The 15,242-nt window shown below is 38.5% G+C and overlaps 1 protein-coding gene across 1 annotated transcript; it reads right to left on the reverse strand.

The window, feature by feature from the left end:
• Positions 1-3,581: 3,581 nt before the first annotated feature.
• LOC121416520 lies at positions 3,582-14,331 on the reverse strand. The gene is made up of 4 exons (XM_041610046.1): positions 13,750-14,331; positions 10,699-10,743; positions 9,614-9,829; positions 3,582-4,504 (listed from the first exon to the last, which is right to left on the reverse strand). The coding sequence occupies exons 1-4, from the start codon at positions 14,108-14,110 to the stop codon at positions 3,690-3,692; spliced, it is 1,437 nt and encodes a 478-aa protein (XP_041465980.1). The 5' UTR covers positions 14,111-14,331; the 3' UTR covers positions 3,582-3,689.
• Positions 14,332-15,242: the final 911 nt, after the last annotated feature.

Consider the following 15,242-nt stretch of genomic DNA (forward strand, 5'->3'; position numbering starts at 1 on the left):
ATCAAGTATCACTGAACATCCTGTGCAAGTTTCAAGTCACATGATGGGAGGGGGCTGATTTTGAGCCCCCAATATAATCTCGGCCGTCGATCGCAACGAAAATTGGCATGCGCGTTACCCATGGCATTATCTACAAAACTAATATCGAATTCTGCAAAAAATCTCATTGCCATCAATTATGCTAATTTATGCGTAAAATCATTGGTTTGCTCTAATTAATAAAATAATGCCCCTAAAATGCTTATTATTGTTTCACATACTCTAGATAAGATAGGCATCTGATCAAATCTGTTTTTCAAAAATTTCAACATCACATTTATTTTCTTATGTATTCTATCGTTTTCTAAATTTCTTATGTATTTCCTTGTTTTACGTCTTTGTTTCTGGATGTTTTTTCAATGGAAATTGTCGGGGACTTTATTTTGACCATTAAGAAGATGAAATTGATTAATTTTAAGCAGTAAAAATAATATTTTTAAATTTTAGCTAAAAACACTATTTGCATTGGATTTGTACACAAATTCACATTCTTGAGTAATTCTGGGTCTGCATGCACTTACAAAATGTTGCGTAATTTTGTAACCGCGTACCCGGGGGTTACAACAATACCGTGTTTACACTTAATCGGCTCGTGTTTCTGATCCGCGAACTGTAACAACGTGTAAACGCAAACCAAAAGCCCATTCTGCATCGACTTGGTTCTGAACCAAAAGCCGATCAAGTGTAAACATGGTACCAGTCTCAAAAGTTGCGCGAGACTTGAAAGTAAAAAGTCAGCAAGCGACGCGGTCAAAAAATTTCGAGCGGCGGATTTATCGCAAAAATGTTGAGGGGGGAGAAGGGTGAATCAGCCCCCCCTTCTGTTTAGGGTTAAAGGTCAAAGGTTATTTAGGGTCAATGAACTTTGGCCAAGTTGGGGGTATTTGTTGAATTACCGTCATAACTGAAAGTTTATTGGTCTAGTCCATTAAACTTGTACATAAGAGAAATCAAGTATCACTGAACATCCTGTGCCAATTTCAGGTCACACGACCAACGTCAAAGGTCAATGAACTTTGGCTATGTAATGGGGGTATCTGTTGAATTACCATCATAACTTTGAAAGTTTATAGATCTGATTCATGAAACTTGGACACAAGTGTGATCAAGTATCTTTGAACATCCCATCCGAGTTTCAGGTCACATGACCAAGGTCAAAGGTCATTGAACTTTGGCCATTTTAGAGGTTATTATTAGATTGCTGTCATAACTTTCAAAGTCCATAGATATAGTGTATAAAATGTGGATATTCAGTGTAGGGGTAATCAAGTATCACTGACAAGTTTAGGTCACATGATCAAGGTCAAATATCAATGAAGTATGAACATTGTATCTTATTGTATGAATGGTGTTTTTTGTGAATAATTTTTATAGTAGTTTTTAAAGTCAGCACTCCTGCTATATTGAATTGCGTGATGCAGGTGAGACCGTCAGAGGCATTCCACTTGTTATATAAACCACCTTTATTTAGCTGGAACAAAAAATGTTAAAACAACCGTTTTCGACTCGCCGTAGAACAAATGTGCGAGGTATTACTCTTGGTATCCGGTTTTTAAAAACCATTGTAAGCATACATCTACATCTTGTAACCCAAAGTACATGCAGTTCACCGAGTACTCGATATCTAGACCTTTGAACCAACTCGCATATATGGGCTGTGACCTTTGACCTGTGGACTCTAATTCAAACTTAGCCTGTATTTTGGTGTCATCTACCTACACACCAAAATCTTTAAAAACCTGTTGAACATTTCCCAAGTTATCATGCAGAAACCAACTCACATATTTAATGAGCTGTGTCCATTGGACTATTTCTACGTATTGGAATATTTCTACATATTGGAATATTTCTACATATTTCTACATAGTGTGTATTTTGGTGTCATCTACCTTCACACCCAAATTTTTAAAATCTGTTGAAATAGTTCATAAGTTATCATGCAGATATATTTAATGAGCTGTGACCTTTGGCCTGCAGACTCCGAATTCGAACTTAGCCTGTATTTTGATGTCATCTACCTACACACCCAAATTTTATTTTAAATCAAATATTTTTTGAGTTATTGCGCGGAAACCAACTAGCATATTTAATGAGCTGTGAACTTTGACTTGCGGACTCCAAATTCGAACTTAGCCTGTATTTTGGTGTCATCTACCTACATGCCAAAATCTTTGAAAATACTTTTCGGGTTATTGCAAAGAAACCAAGCGGGGGACGGAAGTAGTCACGGAAGGATGGACAGGGGCAACGCTTGCTGTCCCCTCCGGACTTTGTCTACGGGGGCATAAAAATGTTATTGAACACACCACAACAAATATTTCTACCTTAAACCTTTTAAGCACATAATTGTATCTTTAATAAATATTTGTCAATGATTTGGAACATATTTGCAAGTTTAACAGAATTTTCTGGCCTTTTGGGGACCTCCCTCTTCTTCAGGGATAAAGACACAGCAAAAAACAACATGAGGTGAATACAAATCAGTATAAAAATGATATAAGAGAATAAGAGAAAGGAAAAAAAAACTTTACAGAAAAGCAAAGTAAGAAACAATATCTGAAGGCATGAAGATTTAGATGAAATGAAAAAAAAAGGATTGTACCAAATGAGAGCATTTCATCAACACCTGTCTGACAAGTTGCAGCATGAGCCAAATTTCCTTGATTTGGAATTGTTGAGAAGTACCCCGTGTCAAACAGTAACTACATGTACGGTTAACTGTCAGAAAAAAATCCTTTTTCATGCGTGAAAGACTCCTCTGGAGAGCATGCATGCAAGCATGATAAAACAAAATTGTACTGTACCATGGAAATCATTCTTTTATTGAAATTGAAGCACAATTGACAGCTGCATTTCTATCAAATCAGTCACATCTAAATTCATCTATCATCAAAATGTTTATGCTTCCATCTTTGATTAGATTCTTAATCTTTGCTCAGAAGTAATTTGGCATTGATAATTTTACATGGTATCAAATTTCTTCATAGTAGAGTTCAACTACCCACACATATTCCCTTGGATACCACTGCATTTTTTCCCCCCTTAGAAATGACAATATTGTCAATACCATACAGATCAGCTCCACCCTCTCTAGAAAAAAAAAATACATGTGGGTTCTGGCAATTTAGACCTTGAAATGTAAAATATATATATATCACGAGTTGCAAAATAGCCCTAATTAATTACCATTGTGTCAAATAAAAGAAAAACAGGAAATGAGACACCGTACAAGTAAACATATCCTATCATTATGTCATTAACAATAACATTTTACAACTTAAAGTACTCCGATGTTGGTATGATTTTTTTGTTACTCTTTAAGCTCCTTTTCCCAACTTTCTGATTTTATAATCCAAAGTTCAGTAATTTCAATGTTTCGTCCTAAGATACAAATGATTTCAATTCATTTAACTGACATCATACACAATGATGCCATTAGCTCTTATTCCTGACAGGATTTCATTCCCAAAGTAAATTGTCCTACGCTGAGGAATGGCTGATGCCCTTGTAATTTGTCTCTGCTATTAAGGTGTCATAATCTAGTACAAGGTAGTACAAATGCATATCACTGCACATTCAATGTCCAAATACATTCAGCAGATTGTTTAGCAAAGCCTTTAGTGTGCTGAAGTGCAGCTGGACTGTCATGGTCAGTGTTTTGGGAACCTGTTTCTTACAGCATGCATAATATCTTGTGCTAAAGGCACAATGCGTCTCTCATCAATGTCTGGGACATTTATTTTCCCGTCTTCCACTGGTTCATCAGAGGCGCCAACCAGCACAGCAAGAAAGTTAAACAGCTTAGTAGGTATCAACTCCTTGGTGCTCGCATCAAGAGACAAATCATTTTTCTGAGGTAGCCATGTGGGAGATGACTTACATGCTAGGCACTCATCTCTCAGACTTCTGGCTATGACATACTTGTAGGTATCTTGAATCTCTTGAGATGATGACTTTTCCTGCAATCTTTCATCATTACCAGTGCTTACATCGCTTTGAAGATCACTATCAAGGTCATGTGATGTTACCGCAAATCTATCTGGTGGTTGAAGGGAATCTCTTGTGTCGGGACATTGAACGCCCCTTACCATCACCAGTTGGCTCTTTCTTCGAGAAGGGGGTTGTACAAACTGGAGTTGTGGGTAGGTCTTCTGCAATCTCTTCTTTAGACTGAAAACTCTGTAAGATGAAGCATCTAACTTCTGTACGTCTTTTACACATTTGATGAACATCTGCAGTAACGTTTTCATATTCAAAACTTCTTTATTTTTAATTACCTTGGTATCAATGACATCTTTACAAAATTGTTCGAAACTCCTTCGATATCCTGGCTCGGTTGGGTTTTCGTTTGGGATGTAAGACTTGGTAAACTTTCTGGTTGTTTTAGAGTAACAGCTGGAATGGTAAAGGAGTTTTGATGTATTCACATCCCTTTCTTGGAGTTCTAGGAGTAATGTTTGGTTACCTGTAGTGTAAGGAAAATACAATAAAGTCAACATAAAAAAGCAAAGTTCATAATTTATACACAATATGAAAAGAAAAGAATGATAAAACTCAATACGGTGATCAATGTATTTCACTTGAAATTTAATACTATCATCAATTACAATTATTCTAGTTTCATATACTCTTTTTAAATTCATATGATATCATACCACAAAACAAACTATTTCATTGAGTCAACAAGGTAAAGTTATAAGCCTAATTGTTAAAGGACAAGTCCACCCCAACAAAAACTTGATTTGAATAAAAAGAGAAAAATTCAACAAGCACAACACTGAAAATTTCATCAAAATCGGATGTAAAATAAGAAAGTTATGGCATTTTAAATTTTCGCTTATTTTCAACAAAATATTTATATGAACGAGCCAGTTACATCCAAATGAGAGAGTTGATGACATCACTCACTCACTATTTCTTTTGTATTTTATTATATGAAATATTTTTATTTTCTCGTCATTGTCATGTGAAATGAAGTTTCATTCCTCCCTAAACACGTGGAATTCCATTATTTTAACATTTTGTGCTTCAGGCAAGGAGGTCCTAATTGTCAAATTCGTAAAAATTCAAATATTGTATAATTCAAACAATAAAAAAAAAAGAAATAGTGAGTGATGTCATCGACTCTCTCATTTGGATGTAACTGGCTCGTTCATATAACTATTTTGTTGAAAATAAGCGAAACTTTGAAATGTCATAACTTTCTTATTTTACATCCGATTTTGATGAAATTTTCAGCATTGTGCTTGTCTGATTTTTCTCTATTGATTCAAATCAACATTTTTCTGAGGTGGACTTGACCTTTAAATGGAATAACAGAAGGCAGAGTATGGTGGGAATGATTGAAATGTAATCAAAGTTTTATTAAAAGGGCAAGTTTTTGGTGTATTGCCTGAGTATTGCTTCAAGATGTTATAGATCATATGCTATATACATGTGTTGTTGTAAGCTTATACTCTATTTGACAATACTTATTATCACCCATATCAGACATCTGAGCTGGTAATTTACAAACCGTATTGCCCTAGATTCTCTGAATTTGGGAAAGGGATAGGTATGTTTGTATTTTTCTCGGTCTTTGTGCGAGTATTGACTTTGCATGCTGAGACAACGCAAAATATACCTTTGCATTTTCCCTGGTCTCACATCCGGGCATGTGAGGATGCGTACAAAGAGATACGCTCATAATCATTCATGCAGGAACAATATAGCTCATAATAAAGACAGCACTGGATCCGGGCACTGGATATGCGTCCCAAGTGACGCAATCTTATAGTTACAGGTACAGCACAATTGTAAAGTGCAGAGCCTGGCCCTGTTACAACCGATTATGTCGCACCAACGCATGTCGCAGCAACGTATAATGTCGCAGATTGCGACATTATGCCAAGAGCGTCCGACGCATAATGTCGTAGTTTTTCTAACGAAAACGTCACATGTCGCAATGCATGTCATAGGAAATTGTCAATGCACAATGTCACATGTCGCAACGCATAATGTCACAGCGGGATTTTCTTCAGGACTCGAGCTACAGATCAGATATATAATATGCTTTCACTAAGTATTTTGAGACACGAGAAAGAGAAGTGATTTGGAAATCGGGACAACTCTTTGTATGGATATTTATCGTTCTATTGCCATTTCGTCTACTGCCTTTTTCCCCACACGTGACTGTCGCATGGTCTGATATCATTTTGTCTACCATTAGTTAGTCAAATATCAACATAGTCCAATAATCATTTCGTCTAATTACCATCCCGTATAATAGCCATTTGGTCTAATAGCCGTTTTGTTTATTATCATTTAATCTAATTGTAGTTTTTTCAATTGGTCCAATATCCACTTTGTCCAATATCATTACGTCAATTACCTTTTGATTGAGTAGCCAATTGGTCTATAACCACTTGGTCAGCTCTCATTTCGTCAATGTTCCATTTGGTCTAACTTCGGTTGGTTCGGTATCACTTTGTCTAAACCCATTTCGGCTAACAATCATTTGGAATCGTTGCCATGGGTCCAATCACCAATAGGTCCAATCACTGATTCTAGGACAATTACCTCCCGGACAATCACCTTCCGGATAACTACCCCCCCAAGATTAATTACACCCCGGACAATAACCCCCAGAGGACAATTACCCCCTGGACAATGACCCCGGACAATTACCCCCTGAGGACAGGCAATGCGAACGCGAAGCATGACCAAAAATTTCCTATACTGTACTGACATGAAAACAAAGCCTTCCCTCACCTTGTTTTACTTACTCCTCTTATTTTCCTCTTCTTTTTTTTTCTTCTATTTTTTCCCCTTCTTTTTTCTTCATTTCTCTCCCTTTTTTCCTCCGCCATCATTTTGTCTACCATTAGTTAGTCAAATATCAACATTGTCCAATAACCATTTTGTCTAAATACCATCTTGTCTTTTAGCCAGTTGGTCTAATAGCCGTTTTGTTTATTATCATTTAGTCTAATTTTATTTTTTTCAATTGGTCCAATATCCACTTTGTCCAATATTATTACGTCTATTACCTTTTGATTGAGTAGCCAATTGGTCTAAAAACCACTTGGTGAGCTCTCATTTCGTCAAGGTTCCCCGAGGACAATTACCCCCAGAGGACAGGCAATGCGAGCGCGAAGCGTGACCAAAAATTTGATATACTGTAGTGACATAAAAACAAAGCCTTCCCCTCACCTTATTTTATTTACTCCTCTTATTTTCCTCTTCTTTCTTCTATTGTTCCCCTTCTCTTTTCTTTATTTCTCCCCCTTTTTTCCTCTGCCAATTTTTCTTTTCAGGGGGGGGGGGTGGTGGCACGTGCCCCTTGCCCCCCATAGTTACACCACTGTGAAGATTGCCAGAACGAATGATCTTGTGCTACCATAACATAAAAATTATGATAGAATTTGGGGTTTTGGTAAAGATTTGCAGATGGAGCTCACTTTCAACGGCTTTTCTACTGCATTCGTTTGATTCAAAGATACTTGAGAATGCTTTGAGTACTTCTTACGTCAAACGTACGGCCGTCGTATGTCTCTATGCACTCCCTTTGTCTAGGGGGTTATTGTCCCTGGGGGAGGGTTATTGCTCAAGGTGGTAATTGTCCTCGGCAGTAATTATCCTGGGGGTAATTGTCCTCGGGGGGTAGTTGTCCAGGGTAATTGTTCTCGGGTTAATTGTCCGGGGGTAATTTTTCGGGGGGGGGGTAATTGTCCAGGGGGTAGTAGTCCGGAAGGTGATTGTCCGGGAGGTAATTGTCCTAGAACCTGTGATTGGACATATTGGTGATTGGACCCATGGCAACGATATCAAATGATTGTTAACTGAAATGGGTTTAGACAAAGTGATAGCGAACCAACTGATGTTAGACCTAATGGAACATTGATGAAATGAGAGTAGACCAAGTGGTTATTAGACCAATTGGCTACTCAATCAAAAGGTAATAGACGTTATAATATTGGACAAATTGGATATTGGACCAACTGAAAAAAATACAATTAGACTAAATGATTATAACAAAACGGTTATTAGACCAACTGGCTATTAGACGAGATGGTCATTAGACGAAATGATTATTGGACTATGTTGATAGTTGACTAACTAATGGTAGACGAAATGATATCCGACCATGCGATAGTGGAGAACAAGTGGAATGCCTCTGGCCGTCTCACCTGCATCACGCGGTTCAATATAGCAGCAGTGCTGACTTTGAATACTACTCTAACTCGCACAAGATGTTCAGTGATACATGGTTACTCTTATGTACAAGTTTCATGAATCAGATCCATAAACTTTCAAAGTCTTGATGGTAATTCAACTGATACACCCAATTCGGCCAAAGTTCATTGACCCTAAATGACCTTTGACCTTAATCATGAGACCTGAAACTTGCACAAAATATTCAGTGATGCTTGATTACTATTATGTCCAAGTTTCATGAATCAGATCCATAAACTTTCAAAGTTATGATGGGAATTCAACAGATATCCCCAATTCGGCCAAAGTTCATTGACCCTAAATGACCTTTGACCTTGGTCATGTGACGTGAAACTCATGCAAGATGTTCAGTGATACTTGATTAACCTTATGTCCAAGTTTCATGAACTAGGTCCATATATTTTCTAAGTTATGATGACATTTCAAAAACTTAACCTCAGGTTAAGATTTCGATGTTGATTCCTCCAACATGGTCTAAGTTCATTGACCCTAAATGACCTTTGACCTTGGTCATGTGGCATGAAACTTTAATAGGATGTTCAGTAATACTTGATTAACCTTATGGCCAAGTTTCATGAACTAGGTCCATATACTTTCTAAGTTATGATGTCATTTCAAAAACTTAACCTCAGGTTAAGATTTGATGTTGACGCCGCCGTCGGAAAAGCGGCGCCTATAGTCTCACTCTGCTTCGCAGGTGAGACAAAAAGGCAGTGGACGAAATGGCAATAAACCGATAAATATCCATACAAAGAGTTATCCTGATTTGCCAATTACTTTTAATTCTCTTTCTCGTGTCTCAAAATACTTAGTGAAAGTATATTTTATATCTTATCTCTAGCTCGAGTCCTGAAGAAAATACCGCGATGACATTATTCGTTGCGACATGTGACATTATGCGTTGACAATTTGCTACGACATTATGCGTCGGACACTCTTGGCATAATGTCGCAATCTACGACATTATGCGTTGGTGCGACATTATCGGTTGTAACAGGCCCCTGGTATAAACATGACACAGTAGAACCATATTCTTGTAAGAAATATCTCCACTTTCATGATTTTTGTTCTAGATGTCTGATTTGGATGATAAAAATATTGACTGGCTCTTCTTTCAGGGAACATCAAAGACATTGCCTGAAAAAATAATACTGCCCTCATCTAAAGACTTGCCAATATAATTCTTTTGTGGGTAAAATATTTGATGTTCCTCTCAAGGCCAGTTAATATTATATAAATACCTTTCTTCTTTCAACAGCACTCATTTCATATCTTCATTTCACATTTACATAAAAAAACCATCAATATTTCACACGTAATTTGCAATCAACTGGAAAAAAAAGTTATGTAAAATGGTTACCAGTCCCTCTTGCTGCCTTCTCTAACAAACTTCTAGCATTTGGTGTCTGGCAGGTGGAAAGACGCTCTCTTAGTCTCTTGCCAGAATGCCATTCCCGATAATAACGGTTTGATTTACAAATGATGCAACATTCCCCTTCAATGTGTTTCCTCTCTTCTTCAGAGGATATTGTCACTGGAGATCTGTGAAGACGTTTGGCTGGTGGTTCTGCATTATCTATGAAAATAATGAATGAAAATTTGAATTTCAAGGGAAAATTCAATGTGACAAAGACCAAGATTTGGTTCCCAAAAAACTGGAAAGGGGATGTTTCTGTCATTCCTGATAATATTGGATGTGCCAATAAGATAAGACATAAAATATTAATGTATACTAGTACCCCACAACAATCTCGAGATAAAAAAAAAACAAGGGAAAAAATTGGAAATGGGATTATCAAGGTGCTAACACAGATACAGCCCCAAGCCCAGTATCAGTTACATGTCTGACAAAATAAGACAAAAGCACCCGGTTGGGGAGTCATGGAGAAGTGCTTTATTATTCCATTGGGCCTGATAAGGTACTGCAGTCTCACTATCTTACCCCCTGGCACTTCTAAAACCTCACAAAAGAGAATTACATTGCATCAAGATGCAATTGATAAATACCAGGTACAAGAGGCTGATGACAGATTAAAAAAAAAAGAGGTGGGGCTTGTTAGTTCAGAAATCAAGCAAAAACATACAGGTTTCACTCTCAATTAAAGGAAGCCTATAATCTAAGGCAAGGCCAAATCTTTGCTTTTGCCTTTACCAATCTGATGTTATTACGTGAAACATCAGCACTATTAGTGGTCTTCCGCAGTTAGATACTGCATTAATACATCTAACTGCGTAAGACTACTATCTGTGGCTGCAGTGAGATAAAAGATGCAGTATCCATCTAGATTATATAAGGAAGGACTAAACTGAAGGAAGTTAACATCACAGAAAGCTACATTTGGCTCTCATGGGGGGGGGGGGCACTGGATGTGCCCCCTTACCACACCTTGACCTTGTTATGTGCAGAATTAGTTGAAGATTACTTTAAATAATCTTTCAGCTCACCTTGTGGGACTAGGACTGCAGAAACAGGAGTCGATTGTAGATTTTCTAAAAGTAAATAAAAAGAGATACAAATAGATGAGCAAAAAAAAATCATACAATTCTTTTTTTTTTTACTTTTGTTATACTTTCAGAAATGATTTATGTTTCAAATATTTTCCTATAATCTCTAGGGCTAATCCTAATTTTATGTTCAGAAGGAATGTTCGAAATAGAAATGACCAGAATACACACCAGATCCTCATTTTTAGACAAGCACCTCCGGGCACATGATATGGTAAGGTCCCCTAAGTCTGCCTAGTGCCCCTTGTCTGCGCACACACTGCCCAGGGAAGGCTACTCGCATATAAATTGCATGAGGGAATGTGCCACTCAAGTGGGTCGTTTTTTAAAAAAAAAACAACTTAAACATGGGTCTTACTATTGCACGAAATCCTTAGCCATGGGTCCTATTTTTCAACTGAATAATCCTTAGACATGAGTCTGTTTCTGAAAAAAAAACAAGAATCCCTGGGAAAAGCCCCAGGAAATGTCTATAGATCTAATAGTCCCAGTGGAGAGTATGAGTAGCCGGGACTAGTAGATTCTTCTACCTGTAGTATTTCAACATCTTGGTACGATAGCAAAGATACTATAAGGGGAAGATCGGACACTTCGGCGAATTTTTGAAATGCTCAATTAATGCTCATGGAGAAGAATGCCCACTAGCAATGAGTATTATGGGGAAAATGGGAGAAGGGATGTTTTGTATGTTTTGTACACAACCATATCACGATACACAAAGGTAAAAAAAGGTTGTTGCTTACTCAACGCTGTAGGGTGCTCTTTTCAAGCGTTTCATTACTCGGTCTATACTGTCCGATCTTCCCCTACTACAAGGCTTGTAGTATCTTTGACAATAGCAATGGGCACCAGGGTGCGTCACTCTATGCATATCTGGCACACTCGGCCGACCAAAAATCCTTAGGCATGGGTCTGTATTTTGAGAAGGGTTTCAAGCCCCAAGCCTCACACCCCTTCCAATCATAATCCAGGTAACTCCCCCCCCGCATACTAAGAAAAGATACACAACAGGCACAAAATTTATACCTGAAATACATAGATATTAATATACATGTAATGTTAGACTTTTCATTAGAAAATCTGACTCAAAACTCTGACTCTGGTGGAAAAATATTGAATTTCAAGAGGTGGCCTCAAATTACAGCCTTCATCAAAATCCCTGAATTTCTGAATCGTGTGCAAAGTGAATTGGTGCACAAAGTACATGGGGCACCATTTTTTGTTCAATCTCATGACTTGCATAGGAATTTTGGAACAAAAATTTTTATCTTGTCTAGAAGATCTAAGATCTAGATATTTCTGTTAATTTTTTTTAATTTATTTATTTGTAATATTTAAAAGAAGGGTAGCTCAATCAGCAACAAGCTGGTTTTCGTTGGGGTTCTTCATACAAACACTAATATCAAACATGGTGACATATTCAAATATAAACAAAAATAATTAACTATGTAAAATAACAAAATAAATCAAATATGATACTACATGTATACATTAATACCCAAAAGTAAATGAAAATTGTATACACATGAAAAGAGATAAGATATGTACAAAATGAGGAAAAAGAATAGAATAGATTCCACCATTAATCCATATCAGATGTTTTTTCCCATTTCCTGTTCGTCTTCTATGATTATGATAGTATGAATCGGAGGGGTTTGGGTAATTCATTCCAATGCAATGGGCCTGTGACAAAAATGATATCTGGTAAAAGGTTGTACAGGCATATTGCACCCTGATTTGCGGTGCTTGTTGTTCGAAAGGATACTTACCTACCGGTAAATAAATTTAGAAAAATGCCCGAGGGGGGGGGGCACCTCCATTGACGAGTGGATACCATGCGGGACCAAGGGGTCTTGAAAAGCCCCCTAAACACGTACTTTCCTAATTCTGAAAATGCACCCCTTAACAAGTATTGGCGTGTGAAACCCTACCCTTAACAAGTATTGGAAACAAATACTATTGGCAAGTATTCCCAGAATCGAGCCCCTAAACAAGTACAGCGATATATTTTCCATATTCTGAAAATGCAACCCTAACAAGTATTGGAAACAAAACGATACTCTTGAGTCTTGGCAAATATTCCCTGAAATGAACCCCTAAACAAATATAGCAATATTTTGTTTGTCACAGGTCCGTTGGTCGTCGGTTTTACCTTTACACACCATTAGTTTGGTTTAGTACAGCCCCACCTTCCACACTTCGCCCAAATCGGACTTAAACACGTAGTGTTGGGGAAAAAAAGGACATCCTTTATGAAACGTTTTGATTTTGTTTTGTCATCCCTGTACATTTGACCCTAAACACGTATATTTTTCTGAGCGAAATAGATACCCCTTTTTCAATATTTTGTGTTTTTGACACCCTTAATCACGTTACATACGTAACGTGCCCCATCTTAAAAAGGACATCCTTTTTACGTGTTTTTTTGGTCGCGCATGGTATCCACTCGTCAATGTAAGTGGCCCCCCCCCCCGGAAAAATGTTGGCACACTAGTCTTTATATAAAAGTACAAGTAACATTGTCAGCTGAATTTTGTGAAATAATAAGAAACTCATATTTAACCTAAAGTCAAAATTGTTAGGTTCCCAGACATGTCCCCCCTTCATACTGAAATTCTTTTCACGTATGCTTGAAATTATCGGCGCTCGTGCACTTTCGCACCCATTTCTTGCCAAACGAAAAAATCCTGCAGCCCTGCTCCGGCCGGCCTCATGCGTTCACCCCGCCCAGCTCAGCGACCGACTAGTCTGTGAGTAGCCTGGAGGAGTCTGGGGAGTAAAAAAAGTCATCTAATCTACGTAGGCTAGACTCCTAGAGTAGATGACTTTATTTTACTCCCCAGATACGCCTCCGGGTTATCTGTGAGCACTGGTTACATTTGGTCGGAATGGGTGAGAAAGTGCACTAGTGTCCATGGTGACGGTTGGCACTACTAAAAAAGTACTAGCAAGACGAGCATGAGAAATCTTTAAAAATCTAAGCTCTTTAACCTTTTCGTTGGCTTTTTGAAGTATCATCACTCGTTATACTTTGAGTCAGCGATGAGGAATGCTGTTGTTGAAGCTGCTTTTCAAGCTTTCTTTCGGCACGTGCTATTTTCGCTATACAAGTGAATCGCTGGTAGCATTGCCGGTGGAAGCCAAATCGTGCGCTGATGTCATCCTTAAGATCCTCATTTTCATCCAAATTAAAAGCATCCCACACCTTCTCAGCCGTCCAAGAATATACCCCATGAGCTCTTTTCCATCTTTCGGCGCTTTTCCGAAATTTCGTCCATGATATTACTGATAATTTCCTCAGTGGCTGTGTCGTTTTTCCCAGAGTTTTACAGACATGCATGCAGCACTTCATATTGAGCGACGATATAGATACGGTATTAAATCGTACCGTGGCGCTGCCAGGCTCCCGGCCGGGCCGCGTGGGGTCTACCACGCTCGGCGCCCTGATGATTCGATCTGCTGCTCGCTAGCTAGCTCAACTCAGCTCAGCTAAAGCTGAAGTTTTTAAGTTATAGAGATGTATACTAATTAGGTTATTAAGTATATATCTCTATGGTTCATATCGAGACCCCCTCCCCGGCCCCCACTCAAAACTGTCCGGTAAAGGGGCACCTTTTCGCGGGAGAATCTAGTCCGGCCCGCGAATTGTAAAAAAAAAGGGGGGTACCGGTAATTCTATTTCACCCGGAGATTTCTTTATAAAAGGGGTGTTTTTTTTTATCTCTCTCCAGCTCTTAGGACTCCTGAGAATTTTTAAAAGGGGGTTATAAAATATCTGGAAACACATAGAAAATTGATCGAATCCCGGGATCAAATTCCTGTAATTCCTGCTAGTTTTGAAAGCTTATTCAGAATTATTTCATTTTGAAAAGTAATTATAAGTACGGACCTTTTGTTGGAATGGGAGCTCACCTGAGATAGGAGGGGGGGGGGGGGGGGGGGGGGGGGGGGGGGGTGGAGGAGGGTACATTGAGCAGTGTTCCGGAGATAGGGGGGTCGATCTCCAACATAGGCAGCGGAAAGGGGGGAAGGAGATCGAGGCCCTGCACTATTTTTTTGTTGAGAACCTTTTTTTTTCCTTTTGCTCGTCAAAAAAGTTTGGTGGTCCGCCCGCTAAAATTTTTGTGTTCCCCCCTAAAATTTTGGTTGATAACCTTTTTTTTTTTTCTTTTGCCTGTCAAAAAAGTTTGGTGGTCCCTCCTAAATTGTGCTTGATAACTTTTTTCCTTTTTTTGCTTGTCAAATTTTTTACCTGTGTCCATCCCAAAATTTCAGGTGGATCGACCCCCCTAGTACTTGTTTGCCTTCCACTGCCAATGGTCTCCAAGGCAGAAAAAGCCTGTGAAAAGCCCTCGAAAGGGGGGAGGGGTTCAAAAATGGTGGTAGACGTTCGATAGGGGATGCTTTCAAGGGAGGGAATGAGCATATAGGCGTACCCTAAATAACACTGAGTGGGGGGGGGGGGGGTGGAGTCTCCCTAGATC

This window comes from Lytechinus variegatus, chromosome 1 (genome assembly GCF_018143015.1).
Source record: "Lytechinus variegatus isolate NC3 chromosome 1, Lvar_3.0, whole genome shotgun sequence".
NCBI lineage: Eukaryota > Metazoa > Echinodermata > Echinoidea > Temnopleuroida > Toxopneustidae > Lytechinus > Lytechinus variegatus.

Coding starts and splice junctions, on each gene's coding strand:
- LOC121416520 (XM_041610046.1), bottom strand. CDS start 14,110: ATGAAGTGCTGCATGCATGTCTGTAAAACTCTGGGAAAAACGACACAG. Junction 9,830..10,698: donor TGCAGTCCTAGTCCCACAAG/GTGAGCTGAAAG, acceptor TTATTTTCATAG/ATAATGCAGAACCACCAGCC. Junction 4,505..9,613: donor GAAGGCAGCAAGAGGGACTG/GTAACCATTTTA, acceptor CTTACACTACAG/GTAACCAAACATTACTCCTA.